The 20211-nt window shown below is 42.0% G+C and overlaps 1 protein-coding gene across 6 annotated transcripts in view; it reads right to left on the reverse strand.

Moving 5' to 3' along the window:
* Positions 1-20211, reverse strand: part of OSBPL9 (oxysterol binding protein like 9) — a 180849-nt gene that overhangs the window by 60421 nt on the left and 100217 nt on the right. For 4 of the 6 annotated variants that reach the window (XM_056122452.1, XM_056122451.1, XM_056122448.1 and 1 more), the window contains exon 4: positions 15704-15780. In XM_056122452.1, coding sequence (XP_055978427.1) covers positions 15704-15780 — 77 coding nt within the window. Of the gene's footprint in view, positions 1-4093; positions 4208-4563; positions 4666-15703; positions 15781-20211 lie in introns of those variants that run through there. The other 2 variants (XM_056122450.1, XM_056122449.1) reach the window with 2 other exon arrangements.

The raw sequence follows: 20211 nt of genomic DNA on the forward strand, positions 1-20211 counted from the left end.
CTAAAAGGCATCTATAAATAAGTGGACTCCAATGTGGGGAAGACTATTAAATATCTCTCCCTCCTCTTGAATACACACATGGCCCTTCATACACTGCACAAATATTTAATTCTGTTAAGTGCCAAGTACTATCATCATCTTCAAAGGACATCTTTAAAGACAATACAGTTAATAGCAAATTATAATCATTACCTAACGTTCTGGAATAAGCTCAAATTTCACCCACCCAAGCCATCTCCCTAACTTCCCTATACACTTTTTTGTTTTTTGGTCGGGAGGAGGGCGGGCAGAGGGTCACACCAGGCTTACTCCTGGTTCTGTACTCAGGGATCACTCCTGGTTGGGGGTTAAGGAACCATATGGGGTTCAAGTGTCTAACCCGGGTCAGCTACATGGAAGGCAGCACCTTACCCACTGTACTATCCTGTAGACTTTTTCCCATGATATTACTTCAAAACCAAAATCTGCTTGTACTAATAGTAGTCTGTCAACTACATTGAGCCAAATGGAAAGAGCAGAAGAGGTTATGAGGAAGAGAATGACTGTGATTCATCTCACCATTATAATGCTGTTCCTCTAATCCTGTGTCTGGTGTGGAGGAAAGATTTCTAATTTACAGGGGTAAACTAACTTCAGCCAACTGAGTCAAAGATACACAGATTTAGGGCATGATTGAGTCAAATATTTGTTTATTTAATATGCATTCATGAGAACATACTATGTACCACGCAAGGTTCTCTAAATTCTAGGAAATGAGAGTCAAAGCCAAGAACCAGTTACGTAAACAGAACTCTACAATACTATGCTGTGACACCTATAATATAAAGGTATTACTAAAGTGTAGTCGCACACAAAATGGTAAGAGCAGAAATGAGAAAGCAAACCAAATGGGCTGGAGGGTATGCGACCAGGAGGCCTGGGTTCCATGGAGTGGCCATAAGGGCCCCTGAGCATCTTTTGGGTGATTCTCCCTCCCCGACTTCCTGACAGCAGGGAGATGAAAGTAGCCCCTGAACACCCCTGGGTGTGGTTCCCCTCTCTTTTCCCCTCCCAAGACAGAGGTCTAAAGTCAGAATCACTCTGCCTGGGAACGGAAGACATTCAAGAAAACAAAAGAGGAGCTATAAAAGAAAGAACAGGACTATTAGCTCTACCTAAAACATTATGCAAGAGGTACAGACAAAGAGCTGAAAGGTTATGGTAGTCATAAATGAGTATCAATTCACAGTGCTGGGTAGATTGCCTGGGTAGATTATCTGGACCTGGACCAAGACCCAAGGAAACTAAACTAGAACCAGGATGTGAAGGGCCTCGAAGAACATGCCAGGCCACTAGACTTCAGTAAGAGGGAATTAAAACATTTTAAAGTGAGTGACTCAGATTTGGTTTTGGATGAAGGATATAAGCAGAACATTTCCAGGAAAAGGGAGCCAAGGAAGGAGAACATTGAGAAAATATTACACAATTTAGTTAAGAAAGGATTTTGCTGGGTTAGACAGGTAGTAAACAGATTTAAGTGCTTGCCGTGCCCGTGCCAACCCTGGCTGGATCTCCAGACCACATATGGTACCTCCACGAGTAAACTCTGAGCACAGAGTCAGCCAAGAGTAAGCCCTGAGCACTACCTGGTATAACCCCAAACCCACCCCTCTACCCCCTCCTCCTCCCTGCAAAGGTTGTGGTATTTTTTTCTTTTTTTGGCATTTTGGGTCACACCCGGCGATGCTCAGGGGACCATACGGGATACCAGGGATTGAACCTAGGTCTGCCACATGCAAGGCAAACACCCTATCCACTAAACTATTGCTCCAGCCCTGATGATAAAGCTTCCCTGACCGGGAATCCCTGCAAAAGGTTTTGCAAGACTTGATGAGATCTGAATGAAAGTATTATCACATGGAAAAAAGATGTCAAATCCAAGAGAGTACTAAGGTAAACTTAACAGGACCTGGTGATTGGACATGGAAAACATGGGAAATGGCTTTAAATAACTAATTCCTTATGTGTGGTAAAACTTCCATTAAAAGCAATTCTTGACTTAATTATTTCAGTCTAATAATTACACATAATCTTGGGGGGCCAGAGAGATAGTACAGCAGATAGGAGACATGCCTTGCATGCAATAGGCCAGGTTTCAATCTTGGCACCCCATATAGTCCTTGTAGCCCCAGAGTAATCCCTGAGTGGAGAGCAAGGAGTAAGTGCTAAGTAAACCCATGTGTGGCCCAAAAACCAAAAAATAAACATAATCTTGGCTTAAGACTTCATTTTTAAAGTAATCTTCCTAAGTATAATTTTAAGTGAAAAGATATTATGGTAATTGGGAAAACGCCCTTTTCTACAGTATCTCCACAAAGTATCAAGCATCATTCTATAGTATAAAGTTTAGATAATGATAGAATTTAACATCCTTTAGGGAACACTCTAGGATTTTCTTTTTTTAAAAAAACACTTTTGAGGCCATACTCAGTGATGTTCCAGACTTACTCCTGGTTCTGCACTCAGGAATCATGCCTGGCAGTGCTCCAGGGACCATATGGGTTGCCCGGGATCAAACCTACATCAGCTTTACCCTCTGAACTATCTGACCTGAGAATTCACATTTTAGAATGTAAGACTGATATCCTTTTTCTCCTGTGAAGCACTGCAAATCATGCAACTGATTTCTAGTAGAATATGATTTGGTATCACAATGCTCTTTCCTGGCTATATCAAATGTACGTTGAACTTTATTCCTTGATAACGCTAATTTAAGACGGGATGGCAGTGTTTAAAATACAATTCTCACATTGGACTTAACAAAAATTTTTGTTTTGTTGTGAAACTGATGTATTGAACTTAAGAGCTATCAAAATGGATGTAATCAGCAGCATTTGAAAGGTAGAAAATACATGTGGGAATACTCTTAAGTATATCGACCGCCTCAGGACAAGCTGGAAACAGTATTATTATTTTTGTTATTTCTAGAGATATAAGCTTTTCTGAGCAAAGAAAGTAAGAAGACTTTCCAAATCTAAGTTTTCTGTTGCTGGGCTGCACAAAAAAATGAAAGTTAAAAAATTTTTAAGTAAGAGATGTTAATTCTGTTCATGTAAAGGGTTCTGTTGCCTACTCAGTTAATACAGGTAATGCTTTTAAGATGACTCACAGATAATGGATTAATATCCAATTGAAAATTCACTACAGAAGCACTTAAAATCAAAATTATTTTCGAGTTGTCTGTTCCAAGATTTTTAGAAGCTTCTCTACTGAAAATCAAGAGAAATAATTACATGATTTGCTTTTAGTTTTCTGAACACAGATAAAAATAGTTTAACAAATAAAAACAAACATAACTTGAATTTAACAAAAAAGTAGTTTTCTTGCTCAATACATCACTTTCACAGCAAAACAAAAACTTTTGTTAAGTCCAGAACCAAAGTTACAGAAAAACTCATACACGCTTCCTAATATACTCATCACACTCAACTTTCCGTAACTCGGCTAAGGCTGGGAAATGAAACCCCCCCCCCCCCCATTTCCCCTATTTCTGCAGCAGCTACCCCAAGAGCATAAAGCCACTTCCCTCCCGAGATACGTACTCCCAAATAATAAGAACCCGTGGATATTAAAACACAAAAATACAGGGTCAGACAAGAATACCGTCAAAAATAAGACAGCATTAATTTTGCCCGTGGCTCGAGATTCTGTCCAGGGGCAACTGGTGAAGACCAAGCTTTCCCACTGAGAGCCTGTGATTATAATAATAATAATACCAGGGGCTGTACGCGGAAGGAAAACAGCTTCACGCACATGGATCCAAAAGCGGGCCGAGATTCACTCCAGCGTCCGGCGGGGGGCGAGGACACTCGGGGGAGGGGACAGGAGGCCCCAGCCACGGCCTCCAACCCCCTCGACCCGAAGGAGGGAAGTTCCCCAGGCGAGGGGTCCCGGCCGGCAGCCGGGTGGTCCTACTCACCCCAGAGGGCGCCGGGAAGGAGGCAGGGAGAGCAGGCAGGGAGAGCGCGCGTGCACGCCCACCGCCCGGGCACTGCCGGTCCGGGGCCGAGAGGTGGGGGCCGGCCCCTTCCCCAGACCTTCAGGGTCTACTCACTCCGCAAGTGCCAGGCAAGAAAGCCATCCGCCAAGGCCCCCGCCCTCCGCGTCTCCGGGGCAGGGAGCCGGGGGCGCCGCCCAGCACCCACTCTCCGACGCCCAGGGATGGAGCCCGGGGCAGCGCGAGTCCAGCGGGCGGCCTCGCCGGGTCGGTCCGCAGGTCCTGGGCCGCCCCCGCCCCCGGCCCGAGTCGCCCGCCCCGGCTGCCCCGCCCCCGCGCAGGCCGAGGAGCCGCCCCGATTGGCTGGCCCTGCCGGTTCCGGGTAAAGAGAGCCCTGGCGATTGGCCACGGGTCACCTGCTGGGAGGTGAGGCGCACTCCGGCGGCGCGGGCCGGACTGGCAGGAGGAAGCCGGGCCTCCGGGAGGGGCCGGCCGGGACCCGCGGCTCCCGGAGAGGCGGTGGGGGCCCCTCGGGAGACCCCCGCCTCCCGCCGCCGCCGCAGCCTCCTGGGGAACCCGGAGCTCACCGCGGGTGTCGGAGGCCCCGCGCCCGGCCCGGTGGCCCGAGGCTCGCGGCCGCTGCCCGCCACTCCAGCGCCACCGCCGGGAGAGGGCCGGCGTCATCCGTGGGAGCTGGGGCGTGGGGGCGCGGGCGTCGGGGATTTCCATTGGACGGCGCCCGGCCGCAACCCTGCGGCGCCGACACCCACCCCGCTCGCTCGCAGCCCCGAGCCGGGAGCCAAGTTCCAGCCGGAGGGGGCTCGGGCTTCCTTCCGGAAAGTTGTTTGTGTGGCGCGCGTGGGGCGGGGATAGGGGAAGCAGGCGGGGGAGTTCCCACAGCAGTCGACACTGGCACGGGCGCCGCTGTCAGTCAGCCGCAAGGCCGTGGGCCCGCTGTTGCGCCACAGAGCCAGAAGGAATGTAGGTGGCTTGTGAAGAAGCTTCAGGAATCCCAAATGGCAAAACTTCAAGGCGGAGGAAAAGTTCTGGTTTATGGGTCCTCGAGACAAGCCATGCAAAAACGCAGCGAAGTGATGAACTTAACCGACCTGATCCTGTTGGTTCTTGCTTAGACTTCTAGACTTCTATTCAACTCCCAAACATCTTAATTCTGTCGTTTCACCGGTACGACCGGGCACTTGACTCGAAAGGTTCAATAAGTTTTAGAAGTACTCAATCGATGTCTTCAGTTGTTTCACGAGCATTTCCCCCCAAATGTCCAATGCTGCCTCTGCGCACATCTCAAAACGCCTCCTCTTCCACTACTCTCGGTATATGATACCACCAGCATTTTCACGTGCAAACCAACCGAGCAGTCCTCGACAACACATTCAATACCCACCATGTCCTGTCAATTTTGCTCAGCACAAACTCAGTAATGTTCCCCTCCCCATCACCACTACCATCTTTATCTACAAGATCTTTGGCAAAAATGTCCTTGGTTACAAAACTACCGAGAGTATTCGATATGCCAGACACAGTAACAACAAAGTCTCCAATGGAGACGTTACTGGGCCCGCTGGAGCCAATCGACGATCAACGGGAGGGCCTTTACCTTTACCTTTACCTTACATTTCCCCGAATTTACCCAGGAACCTCCAATTCATTCTCAACGTAACAGTCACAGTACTTCCAGTCTCCTCACTCCCTCATCAGCCAGCGCCTTACTCCTCAATTCAAGAACTTCAACTGTTGCCACAATGCTTAGGTTATAACTCAATCTTGAACAGCCTCGCCTACAAGGTTTTTTGGCCCTCCAGTAAGGAGGGCTTTTGCTTCATGACCTTTGATGACCTTTGCTTCATCGTATACTTTGTACTTCCCCATTTTCTGTCGTCCATGCAATGATCTTATTTTGAGTTTCTTGTAAATTTGATTTGCCATAAACCTTCCAACCTCAGTCCTTGTTATTTGCTGGGGGTGGTGTTTGTTTTCTGGGTTCCCCCACCTGGTTTTGGTTTTTGGGTCACACAGAGCAATGCTTAGAGGTTTCTACTGGCTGTGTTCAGGGGACCATATGATGGGATGCCAGGAATTGATCTTGGGTCGTCCATGTGCAGGGCAAACATCATACTGGCTGTACTACTGCTCTGGCCCCATCAGCTGTTATTTGTACCCTTGACACTGACTCCCTGACACTGATTCCCACTCAGAACTTACCCAGATTTTCTTCTCTGACTTTGTGAACTCTTCCTATCATCTATTCTCATTGCCCGTACAATGAAACAAAGCACAACTATAATTCTACATGTGTCTGAATTATTCTTACAAAGCAATGTTATAATTTATAATAAAATCCATTTTATATGTACAGTTTCAAAATATGAAACTACATATTTGACATGTTTACACACTTATAAATACAACTACAATTAAGACTTTACCTTTACCTTACAATTAAGACGAAAAATTTCTATCACTCCAAAGTTTCCCTTGTGTACCTTTTTTCTTAGGGTCCGGGCTGGACTTTCTTTGGTTTTGGGGCTACACCCTAAAGTTCTCAGGGGCTACTCCTGGCTTTATGCTCAGGAGTCAAATCCTCGCAGTGTTTGTGGAATGTATATAATTCTAGGGATTGAGCAAGGGTCAGCTGTGTCCAAGGCTAGGCAAGTGTCTTCACCCCAGCACTATCTCTCAGGTCCTCGGCTGCAGTCATAAAGGATGAGTTCCAAACTGAGATTTATTGAGTTGATTTCAAACAATTCTCTGACAAGGACACTGAGAATACAGCAGCCTGTGGAACCCCCTTCATAGATAACATGGCTCCCTCAAAGCAGCTCACAGCATCAACTGGTGACTTGCAAATTTATTACTGCTATGGCATCCAGAAGAAAAGTCTTGCAGAAGAAACTCAGTTTTTCATTTTTAAAAATTGCTCTTTAATTTCATGAGCTAATCTGTAAAGTGTCTGTATATATAAACAAACTTTCCCTTTCCATAAGTCCTCAATCATCAATCCTAACCTTCTCCGTCTATGTAAACTTTATCACCCTCTGTCTCCTACTTGCATTATTATTATTATGTTCAACACTGAACTAAGGTTTAATAAGGTGAATTTCCACAAAACTCCTGAAGTTGCCAAATTACTCTGAGAAAAAAATAAGTCAGGAGGCATAAAATAAAATGAGAGTAATCAAAACAGTGTGGTATTGGGGTCAGGCAGATAGTATAATGGATAGGGTGCTTGCCTTACACATAGCTGACCCAGCTGGCCCAGCATTCCATGTAGTCCCATGCATACCACCAGGAGTAATTCCCAACTGCAGAGCCAGGAATAACTCCCGAGCATCACTGGATGTGGCCAACTAAACAACAAAAGTGGGGTACTACAATTTTTTTTAAAAAAAATGATCAATAGAATAGAATTGAGAACCCTGCATTAAATCCTCAAATGTATGAACAGATTTATGACATAGGATCTCAGTATATTAAGTGGAGAAAAGAAAGCTCTTCAACAAATGGTTCTGGAAAACTCTGGTTAATCACATACAAAAAGAAAAAAAAACAAAGTCTCCTAGCTCATATCATACACAAAAGTTTTTTCAAGGGGCTGAAGAGATGGTACTGTGGGTAGAATCGTTGTGTGGCATGTGGCAACCCAAATTCTAAATGCAGGTATCATACATGGCCCCCAAGGTGAATCAGTAGTGATCCCCAAGTGCAGAGCCAGGAATAAACCCTGAGCACTGGTGAGTGTGCCCCCACCCCTGATTAATTCAAATTGGATTAAAGAACTCAATATTAGACCCAAATTGATAAAATTCACCAAGGAAAACATTGTCAGTATTCTATGATACTGACTTCAGAGGTGCTTTTGATGGTTCTAGTCCATTATAAAGGGGGAAAAAAGCAGAAATAAACAAACGGAACATCAGACTAAAAATGTTTCTGCATTGTGAGAAAAATACAGCGAAAGTTCAAACATAACCTGCGGAATGGGAAAAAAAAATAGCACATCATAAATCTGACAAAGGACTAATATTCAAGATATATAAAGGACTCACAGAACAACAGCAACATCAACAAACAACCCCAACAAAATGTTGGGAGATGGGGGGTGGGTACTGAAGAGATACTTCTCAAAGAAGACAGACATGGGCCAGGTCAGAGAGATAACTCAATGAATGGAGTGCATTCTTTGTGTGCAAAAGCCTGGGTTCAATTCTTGGCAATACATGGTCCCCTGAGCACCTCTGGGAGCAAAACTCAGCACAGACCCAGGAATAGCTCCTGAGCACTGCCAGGAGAGACCCCCCAAAAAAAACAGGAAAAGAAACTTAAAAAAATATAAGATGGCCATCAGGAATGTGAAAAAATATTAACACTGATCATCAGGAAAAATACAAATCAATGTAACATTAAGGTATCTTCTTATACCAGTGAAAATAGTACATAACAAAAATGCTCCAGAAACAGAGCTAAATAGATAGTTCAATGGGCTGAGCTCACACTTTGCATGTGGGAGACCTAGGCATGATCCCTGATACCATATGGCCCCTAAGTACCACTGGGAGTGAGCCATGGGATAGCCCCCAGCACTGCTGGGAGTACCGTCTCCACTCCTTCAATAAATTAAAAAAGCCCAGAAACAACTAGTGTTGGCAGGATGCTGTGAAAAAGGAACTCCCAATTCCCTGTTTGTGAGGCTGTCATCTGGTCCAGCCTCTATTGGAAAACAGTATCAAGACGTCTCAGGAAAAAGAAAGGAATTTCTGGGCCAGTTCGATAGTTAAGTTGGCCATGTGCGTGCTAGGTATGCAGGAGGCCAGGATTTACTTACCTGAACATGGTCCCCCAGGCACTGCCAGGAATGGTCTCTGAGTGCTCAGCCAATTTTGTTTTTGAGAAAGGGGTGGTAGGCCAAGTAAGTCTGAAAAATCTCTAAAACTACAGGGTATCAGGTTAAGTGAAGTCAGAAGAAGAAAGACAAATGCCTCATACTCATGTTTCATACTTAACAAAGAAAGGAAACGGGCAAATGGGCAATAAAATATTTGGGGACAGGGTCAGAGAGACTGTACAATCCTGCCATGCTCATGGGACCAAATCGGGCGCCAGGGACTGAACCCAGGACAGTCATGTGCAAAGTACTACTACTCCAGGCCCTTGGCACTTTGGTGGGGGTGGAGATGCAGTAACTTTGAGTATCAAAAGCATAAAAATTACAATACTATAAGCCATTTTATCTCATTAAGTAAAAAGGGGGGAGAATCATGAAAAGACCTCTCTCTCTCTCTCTCTCTCTCTCTCTCTCTCTCACACACACACACACACACACACACACATACACACACACACTATGAGGTTCTGATCTGATTTTGCTCTGCATTTTATTCTTAGTGTTTACTCAAATGCATGCATATACTCAATAATGGATTTCCCATGTCAATAATTTTGAATATAAACACCAATTCTATGATAAATATTATAGATAATGGAGAAAAAAAAACAAGATAATTTTGTCAGATAGACATGGTCAATGTCTAATCTTCACCAATATTGTTAAAAATGTTCTTTTTTTTTTTTTCCTTTTTGGGTCACACCCAGCAATGCTCAGGGCTGACTCCTGGCTCAGCACCCAGGAATTATTCCTGGCGGTGCTTGGGGGACCATATAGATGCTGGGGATTGAACCCAGGTCGCCGTGTGCAAGGCAAATACCCTATCTGCTGTACTATCACTTTGACTCCCTAAAAATATTCTTCGAATGTCCTCTTTTCTTGTTAATGTTGGGACCACACATAGTGCTTGGGGTAGGGGCCTACCCCAGGTACCGTGCTCAGAGGGTCATGCTGTCCTAGGGATCAAATCAAAGGCTCCCATTTGCAACATATACACTCTAGTCCTTAGAACCATCTCTCTGGCCCCCAAAGTTGCTTTTCTAGCAGTTAATTTTGTGCCTGAGCCGCTCAAGGGTAAAGCCACTCAAGGACTTGATTCCATATTAGCTGAATAAACAATTCTCCAGGCAAGGGAGGAAAAGCCTACATTGCAATTTTTTTTTTCTATACAGTGTACAGTATGCCCCTATGACAATACTTATTCTTACTTCTTACTTACCATTTCTATCATGTGCTAATATCAACTCCCTAACTAGACAGAAAAACCCAAGGGTCATCAAGGACTTTGTATGATTTCAACTGTCTGCTGAATCCTCTGCAGTATCAGGGACCATCGGCATCATCTGGAGTCAGTAGTCTCAAAATCTACTACATTTTCAGAGTAGAGTATAAATAGTTCTAATAAAAATTTACTGGGCTTAATTATCATTATTTTTATTTGATAAGGTTATATTTAAGGGCCGAGAAGAGCAAGATGCTTGCTTTGCATGCAGCTAATACTGGTTTGCATCCTGGCACCATACAGAGTCCTCTAAGCACAGTCAGGAGTGAGCCCTGAGCACTGTTGGGTGCAGCCCAACCCTCCTACCCAATTAGGGCTTAAGATTAGGGGTAATGGCAACAGAGAAAATTACTTATGACAGTCTCAACAATAATTATTGTTTTCCTCAACTGCATTTATAGAGCTTTCGTGTACTAAATTCTGTGTATTTTGGGGTAAAGGACTCCTCAGTAGTGTTTAGGTATCTGGGTAATTCTTGGACATCCGGGTGTTATCAATTTGGGTGACAGCACAAGTGTCAGGCCACAAGAGTTCCACCAATGTGCTGGGGGCCATCAGGGCTGCCTGCAGCAGTGCTCAGGGGATCATGTGGTACCACAGACCAAACTGGGGTTGGGCACAGGTGCTTCCAACCCTCCAAACTATCTCCCAAACCTCTAGTTAGCAATTTTTGTTTGTCGAGTTTGGGGGCAGGGGCCACACCTGAATGCGTTCAGGGTTTACTTCTGATTCTGAACTCAGGGATCACTCCTGGAGGGGCTCAGGAAACCATCTTGGGTGCTGGGGCTCAAACCTGGGTCGGCTGCATGCAAGGCAAATGCCTTACTTACTGACCTACCTCTCGACCCCCCACGAATGATCATATTTAAAAGAGGCCAGAGCTACAGTACATTTTACCATTTTATACCAGGCCTAAATATTTATAGCACAGAGTTCTCAGTTCCCTAATCCTAGAGTAAAGTCAGTGTGCATAAAAAAGATAGAGCAAGCGCCATCCTTTGAGTGCAGGAGCATCACGTGATCCATTCCCCAGCATTACATTATCCACAGAGAACCGGCAGAAGCCTAGAATATCCCAGTATGGTCCAAAATAAATAAGTAAAAAGATGAAACATTTACAATGAAAAGGAAGTACATAATAAAAGAAAGCTTTACCCAAGAAACTAGAAAGGCTAAACAAATTTGGCAATTACATAGTTTTAAAAAATATATAAGATGCTTCTAGTGAAAGTGAATAACCAGCACTTTAAACCCCAGGTAACAAGCTATAAATTCAAAGGCTCTTCTACATATTGAACTATGAATACTTGAACTACACAATAAGGCTGTTAACTGATTAAATCGCTTATTTATTTGCTTTTTGTCTGATATAAGGAGCACAATGTGGTAATTAGCATAGGAAAGCAATCCGAGAAAAATCAAAACCATAAAGTGAAGGATGGGTGTGGTGGCCTTCTTTAAAATGACAAGGAAGGGACTGCAGCGAGTAGTACAGCGGGTAGGCATTTGTGTTGCCTGTGGCTGACCTGGATTCAATCCTTGGCATTCCATATAGTTCCCCGAGAACCGCCAGGAGAAATTTCTGAGTGCAGAGCCAGGAGTCAGCCCTGAGCATCGCTGGGTGTGACTCAAAAAGAAAAAGAAAAAAAAAAGCAAGAAAATCTACTAGGCCAATTTTACAGCTATCAGGACGAAAAGAAAATTCTAAATACAGAATTCAAGTACTACTTTTAAAAAAACATTCAAAAAAGTTTTTCATTAGAGCCCATTAATATTCACCATAAATCACAATCTGCTTTGTTGTCATCAAAGACAAATGACCAATTCTTTCAGTATGCACAAAAGAAAATATAGAAAAATTCATAGCTTCCCTAAAAAAAATTTTAGGGAAGGCCGAGCTATGCAGGTCAAATAATTAGAGCAAGTAAGAGAACTCTTAGGAAACTGGAAAGACAATACAAGTGTTAAGATGCTTGCCTTACACCCCAGTTCAAATCCCTGGCACCAGTAATGGTTCCCTGAGTCAGGGATTACTCCTGAGCACAGAGCCTGGAGTAGCCCCTCGGCAATGCTAGGTGAGGCCCCAAAGACCTTCCCCCCCTAAAAGAAAGCTCTCAGAAACAGGATATACATGTAGTGCCATTATCTTGTTTATCTAGTACACAGAACTCTCAAAACTGAAGTCAGCCAAATGATTTCCATACAGAACCTATGGCCACTTAGAACGAACATATACCCCTAGGCACATGATAGAAGCAGCCCCTTAAATCAAGGCCTCCTTGATTTAAGATAGGTTAGCCAGATAAGGCAGTTTCGTATTCCAAAAGTTTTATTTGTAAATTTTTTTAAATTCTCAATGCATTATATAAACAAGAGAGACATGTCGATTTTATTTTCTGAAAAGGCCAAACCAGTTGACGTTTCCACTAGCAGTGAACTAGGTCGAGGGAAATGGGACACTAATGAAGAGACTGACATTGTTAGAATATTGCACACACAACTCAGTCATAAATAATTCTTTAAGTTTGTAATTCATGGTGATCCCAAAAGATTTTTTTACTTTTAAAAAAATTACTTGGTTACCAGGAAAGTGGATTTATGGTATAAAGTTCATGCAGGACACCTGTATTTGATTCCCAGGACCACGGGGTCCCCCCAGTACCACCAGGTATGGTCACTACACCCACCAACCGCCTCATAAAAAAATGAAAGAAAGAAAAGAAACACTTGGTTCATGGTTAGAAATAAGCATCCTCTCTCACAGTGATTCTACTTTAAAAAAAGAAAGAAAGATCCCCTCTACAGCCCCGCCAGGGATGAGACAGAGGACGGCCTTGCTCCACTCTGGATCTTTAGCGTCTCCTCAGACTGAGACTGGCTTATGTACGGTGCTTACTGTCTGCCGAATGGCTGAAATGCCAGCCACGAGGCTACCAAAGAGCAGTACAGGCAGCCAGAAAGGGTGAAATGGCCAGTCCAGCCGGAGAACAGAGGACGTGGAGAGGCAGAAGATGAGCTTTTGCATATCAAATTCCTTATTAACTCTTCTATCACTGAATTTCATTTTTTATTATTAATTTGGGGATATTTGGGGCTACATCTAGAGGGCCACAGGGCTCACTCCCTGCTCAGTGCTCAGGAGTTACTTGGGCAGCATTGGGGGACCACTGAGGTGCTGGGAATTGAACTGGTGTCAGCCACAAGCAAGGAAAGGACTTAACTCCTATATACTATTTCTCTGGTCCCATCATTTAATTTTTTAAATTATAGTAGGTCAGGTAAAATTCTGCAGTCACCACTTAACTGTCCCCTAAAACTTAATCTATAGATTTCATTAAAACATGAATTGTGTGCCAGGATGGAGTTCAGTGACAGAACACATGTCTTGCGTATGCAAGATCCTAACACCATCAAGAAAAGGAAGAAAAAAAGAGCAAAAGTTATAAAAGTACAAAAGTTCCCTGCCACAAGATGTATAAAATGGCTATATATTGGTAATCATTTTTTAGTTATCCCGCTTTTATGTAAACTAACATTGAAGTCAACAAATGAGAACTATATACATTTATCTCTGAAAGATGCAGGGAAAGTTACTACTTTCATTTTATATGTTCTTGTATAGTTCAAAAGTTTGTAGATGCAAGGCAGCCTAAATTAAAAAGAAAGCTATAAAAATTATTAAATTGCTTTTGAAAAGCACAAATCCCTTTGTTTGAGTCCATTGAGAGAGGGGGCGTGAGGGGGACATACCACCCAGCTGTGCCTAGGACTTACTCCTGGCTCTGAACTCAGGGATCACTCCTGGTAGAGCTCAAGACCTGGGGGACCATATATGGTGCCAGGGATAAGACGCAGACTAGCTGTGTGCAAGGCAAGAAACCCACCCACTATGTTATCTCTCTGACACCATCCATATTTATTTTTACAGTTTCTTAATAACCGCGTTGCTGAGTATTTCCTTCCTTCCTTTTCTTTCTTTTCTTGTTTTTGGGTCACAACCAACACTGCTCAGGGCTTACTCCTGGATCTGTGGTCAGAAGTGAGCCCTGGCATTACTTAGGAGAACATATGCTGTGCTGAGGATTGAACTGGGTCAGCTGCATGCAAGGCAAACACCTTAACTTCTGCACTATCTCTTGGCCGGCCAAGTGATAAGTAGCTCAGCATCTTGCAAGTTCTGGGACACCCCAAATCAGGGATTCTGAAACTTTGCCACTTGCAACTCCTTTTCAGTAGAAAGATATTTATGTGGCCTAGGGTATATAGATATATAAGCAGGAATATAAATCAAACATTTATGATAGCAAATCATGAAGAAACCTAAAAAGATCCCCACAGTCAGTCATCCTATAGTGTTCAGCAATACAGTTCAGGCAGCATTGCGCTAGAGAGAGAACTCAATGTCAGAGTGCAGGCTTTGCCTGCAGAAGACCCAGGTATTATTCTTGGCACCACATATTCCTAGGAGCAGCGCCTATGACCCACTAACATTTGGTTTTGGGTGTGGCTCCAAAACCAAAAGCAGAAAGATGTCAGGCCCTATTCCACCTTGTTTCATCAAGTCAATTCCTGACAGGACAAAGATAAGAAGAAAGGTTATAAAACATATATTCTCTACAATGCAATCTGTAAAGCAAATAATCAAAACAAAATGCCCTCTATGCATAATGCAGCTGCCCTGGAGAACAGACATAGCAAACAATTTCAGTACGGAAAAGTAGACATTCATTGACTTTGCTACCTAACATAGTTCTTCCTCATTCTAGCTTCATTGGGAGGAAACGGGGCAGGGACTGGGGTGAAGGAAAGAGCACCTCAGCTTCCCAGGGGCAGCATATGACTGTGAGTGGTGAAGATTTAAGAAATGACTGAAGGTGACCAGCTAAAATCCTTCAAATCCTAGAAAGAACTATTATTTCCCATAGACTTGTAGTTCCGATAGTGGGATTCTGAAATTGCTTCAACCATACTAGACCACAAAGGGCGAACCAATCTAAAATGAAACCAACCCAGAACTGGAACTTAGATATAAAAATGGCATATCTGGGTCTTAAGGACATTGTGTAAGTGCCCACCTCAAATTCCACGTAAATAGACTTGCTTCTTTCTTAAACCATTTTGCGTTTCTCCTTCCCAGTTTCATCTCAAATATATATGGTAAAAGCCAAATACAGTAATAAGAAGTGTGAATCAACTTTTCAATACATCTATTATCATGCACTAATCAATTAGAGATTACAGATTTTAAAAATGCACTTTAAGAAAGTCACTTTCTTTCCTCTTTTTTTTTAAGAAAGTCACTTTCAACATTATGTTGCACTCACTTGTTTCAAAAAAATAAAATCAGTATTTTACCGGACAGAAAGCAGAAAACTGAATATAACTTTACTATAGTCATGCAGATTAGTATAGCTTGTAGCATTGTAAGAGAATAACTTCAGGAATTTTAAATTCTCACACATCGCATCACAATTATTTAATAAGATAACGATAACGGAAAACAAAAACCTAATGGACTACCCATAAATGATGTAAAAACGCTTACTTGAAGCTGAAGAGTATGTCGAAGAATTGTTTCCTCTAAGGCATGGATCCACTTCTCTCGTTCATCAGCATCACGAGCTGGAAAAGAGAATCACAAAAATTAAAGCCTCGATATCTGCAAAAGAGTGACTGCATTTAATGTCACTGTTAGATTCTTGGAAATTACAACTTTAAGCAAAACAACATGTAATGAAAGCAGGTCCATTTAAAAATAACATTGTTTCCTTTAACAGAGGCCAGAATTTTTTTTTGTCTCATTAAGGCCTTAACCAATTGACACTGAACAAAAAACAATGTTATTTGAGGACCTGCTAGGTTTCCAGCCATATATCTCCATTTTCAAAAGAAAACATTTAAAAACACAACACACTCTTCGAAAAGATTTCAGTTGTGCCACTTCCTTAAGAGGTGTTTTTTCTTTTTGTTTGTTTGTTTTGGGGCCATATGCAGCATTGCACAGGGCTTACTCCTGGCTCTTCACTCAGGACTCACTCCTGGTGGGGCTTGGGAGACCAAATGTTGTGTCAGGGATTGAACTGGGGTCAGGTTCAGTAGCTCCCTACCAGTTGTATGATTTCCCTGACCTCAATAGGTTTATCTTTTGATTCTATCCAAATTTATGATCTACTAGTAGTTGTTTTTATTAAAGGGAGTAATTTTATTCAACAATAGCTGTTCACAAATTTTAAATCAACTTTGCCACTGAGAAATACTTTAAAAGCTGTAATGATTATTCAAAATAAACAACTGGCTGAATCTATTAGAAAACAACAGGCTGGTAAAGACAAACTAGGTCAAGCATTAGAAAGTAAACATCTAAATTAGCCTGTTATTTCAGAGCCACTTTTCTACTGGGAGTATTGTAAATAATAGTTGATTGGGCACTGTACTTTAAAAAGCCTTGTTCGTGAGTGTGTGCAGAGGAGGTAATGGCAAGTCGTTCTGCTTGATTTTTGTGTGAATACAAAGCTGTTCTTTAAAAAAATTTACTTTTACAAAAAGATTCTGTCAGGCCAAAAGTTGGATAGCAGGAGAAGCTCATGACAGAGGCTCTGGTAAGTAGGAAATGTTCTGATTGGGACTTCAAAGCGCTGTCTTTGGGGATGAAGAGTGAAATAAAACAGTTGCTAATCATCTGGGTAACTCAGAAAGATCTGGATGTCTGAAATGGATTAAAACAACACGAGGTTGTTAATGACTCCAGGCACTGTGCCGGCAAAAACAAATGAAAAGCTTTTCTGTAAGAAGATGTTATCATTTTAGCTGGCTTATTTTTATAAACGTGTAAAAAATAATGACTAGCATATTAGTGAAGATGAAAAGTATACTAGGGCACAAAATGCATAATAGTGAGAATTTTAAAAAGAACAAAACAGAAACATCAATGGAAACAGTTTAATAAAGCATGGATATTTGAACAAACCATCCCATACTTTACAAGTAACTATGCTGTGTGTGTGTGTGTGTGTGTGTGTGTGTGTGTGTGTGTGTGTGTGTGTGTGTTGGGGGAGAGGATAAGACATGTTTGGATCCCTAAGAACTGAGAGAACTGATGGGTGCAGTCCCTCTGGCCTGAGCACAGCTTAGGGAGGTCCCAATGGGGGTGGGGGTTGGGGCTGTAACCATGCTAATACAGTCCAAAAAAAGAGGGAAAACTTTGGCCTTCTCAGAACTCACTGTATATACATTTTTTTCATAATTGCATACAAGTTCTACAATTCAAAAACAACAGAAAAACTGAGAACTCAACAAAAGTGTTTAAAAGATTTAGCGGGTCAGGGATGTGATTCACTTTGGTAAAGCTACCCTAAGTATGTGTGAGGAGAGAACCCTGCACACCCACAACCACCCTCCACAGAAAGAAGGCACCGAAGAAACTTCCCTGAACAAAAGACAACAGTTAAAGGAACAGAATATATCAACGAAAGGGCATGCAACATGAAAGGTGAAAAGATTAACGTATATATGATTAAACTACCAGAAGGGGACAAAAGACTGAATAAAATAGAATAAATATCAGGCTGAGAATGTGAGTTTTTCCCCCCCTCTCTATATAACCGTTTATTTACTAATGAAATAGATTTCTAAGCAGTACCTACTCTCAAACATAAATTTAAGGTTCTCCTTTAAACATTAGTAAGTATTGGATGAAAAACAGTTGCTATATAATAAAGTAAACATCTTTAAACATCAAGTAAGACCAAGACTATATTAACTTATTCTTGTACAAAACAATTACCATGCAAAATTTTATAATAATTGCCTTAATGAATTGCTCTTGACTTCAACTATGTAGTTTACTAATTCTGATTTGGTTAAAATTATAAAATGAATGTGCTGTAAATTTAAGGGATGTTTTCCCAAAATTGTAGTTTAAAAATAAGAGCTGTGACTTTTATAAATTTATAAATTTAACAAATTTTATACTCATATAGAATTTTTCTACCACGCTAATATTTACAAATTAGAGGAAAAATTTAGAATTCAACTGATGTTGAAGTGCCTTTCAGTTTCCGAGGAATTTTAAATTTTCCACTGTAGCACTGCACTGTCCTCCCGTTGTTCATCGATTTGCTCGAGCGGGCCCAGTAACATCTCCATTGGAGATTTTGTTGTTACTGTGTTTGGCATATCGAATACGTCACGGGGAGCTTGCCAGGCTTTGCCGTCTGGGGGAGATACTCTCGGTAGCTTGCCGGGCTCTCCAAGAGGGGCGGAGGAATTTAACTCGGGTTAGTCGTGTCGGCCGCGTGCAAGGCAAACGCCCTACCGCTTTGCTATTGCTCCAGCCCACAGATCAAGAAAAAAAAATGTGGGGGAAGGGGGGCAGAGCGAGAGTGATAGTACAGTGCACAGGTGTTTGCCTTGCATGAGGCCAACATATGTTCAATTCCTGGCACCATATATGATACCCCAAGCCCACTAGAAGTGATACCTGGGCACAGAGCCACTGAGCACTGTTGGGGGTGGTCCCCAAACAAAACCTCTTTTAACTCTATTTTTCCTGTATCTCTTGAGTAACTAATTTTTGTTGGTGATGTTCTTTTGACCACACCCAGCAGTGCTCAGGAGTCAACACCTTGCTCTGTGCTCAGGGTTGTGCCTCGTGTTGCTTGAGAAACTGAACATGGTGCCAGGATTCAAAGCAGTGCTGCAGCAGCAGCCATGTTAGGCAAGTGCCTTAATCTCTCTTGGCACTGAGTAATCGCTGTTCAAAAAAGGATTCTGTGGATGGATTCTGTGGCTGAAGAGAGTGTCCAGGGCTTAAGGCAATAGCCTTGTACTCAGTCTGTTCCAATCTCCAGGAGCACATATGGTCTCCCGAGTTCTCCCAGGAGTGATCCCTGAGCATAACTGGGAGTGTCCCCCAAAACGATTATTTAAAAAAAAAATTTAAAGCATTGTACAAGCTTGAGAAATTTGAGATTTGATTCTAAGAACTTTAAATGACTGCTAGCTTTCTATATCAAACACTACAACTTTGTTAGTTAAGTGAGCTACATAATACCCTTGAATATCAACTAGAGAACCAAAATTTATTCTCTTAAATGTGTAGTTTAACCTATTACATATATCTTTAATAAGATATTCCTTCTTAGAAAATGTTCTTATTCTTTTATTCCTGGAATTATATTTTATAAACCTCAATCAGTGTGGACAATTTTTAACTGAATATTATAGAAAATTAGCTAAAATTAAATTACTTCTGGTTCATGATGCACACAGAATACTTCAAAGCTTTTAAATGGAATTTGCTTTGACCAAAAAAATTGAAATTAATGGGAAGGCAGAGACACAATCATTAGAGTTGAAGTCACAGATCACACATAGATACATGTTAACTTTTAAACCAAGCAGGGAGATCAGTGTTTAGGAGCACAACAATCTTGTAAGAATTTTTCTTAAGGTAAAAGACAATAAGCCAGTGATTTCAGAAGCCTCAAGAATTCCAAGTATGGCAAAAGAAATTTACAGATCTGCATAAACCATAAAAAGAAAAAAGTTGCTGCAAACCAAAGATACAGGAAATATCTGAAAAACAGCTCTATGGAAATGAAGGCAAAATAAGAAAAATTATTTTATCTATTTATTTAAATTTTGGACTTTTGGGTCCCATCCAACACTCCTGGTGGTGACAAAGGAACTTGCTGTTGGCTTTGCAAGAACCTTACTTACCCCTTGGAAAATCTCTCCAGCCCCAAGAACAGTAAAAAAGAATAATTAAATTGTGGTAAGCTCTCAAAAGAAACAATGGAAGCCAGAAGACTATGGAAGTACTGCACTGCAGAAAAATATCCTTCAGAGACTATGATGAAATAAAGTAACTTTTCAGACCTGACAAAACATAAATTTCTCAAAGTGGGAACATGTCAAAACAAACCAACAAAACATATGCATCAGTCTGAAAAAGCTCACTGGCCAAGGACCAAAGATCCTGAACAACAGAATAAATGATAGTATAATACAATATTATAATTCATAGAACATATATATCTGAGTTCAATACAA

This window comes from Sorex fumeus, unplaced genomic scaffold (assembly GCF_029834395.1).
Source record: "Sorex fumeus unplaced genomic scaffold, SorFum_2.1 ptg000045l, whole genome shotgun sequence".
Taxonomy (NCBI): domain Eukaryota; kingdom Metazoa; phylum Chordata; class Mammalia; order Eulipotyphla; family Soricidae; genus Sorex; species Sorex fumeus.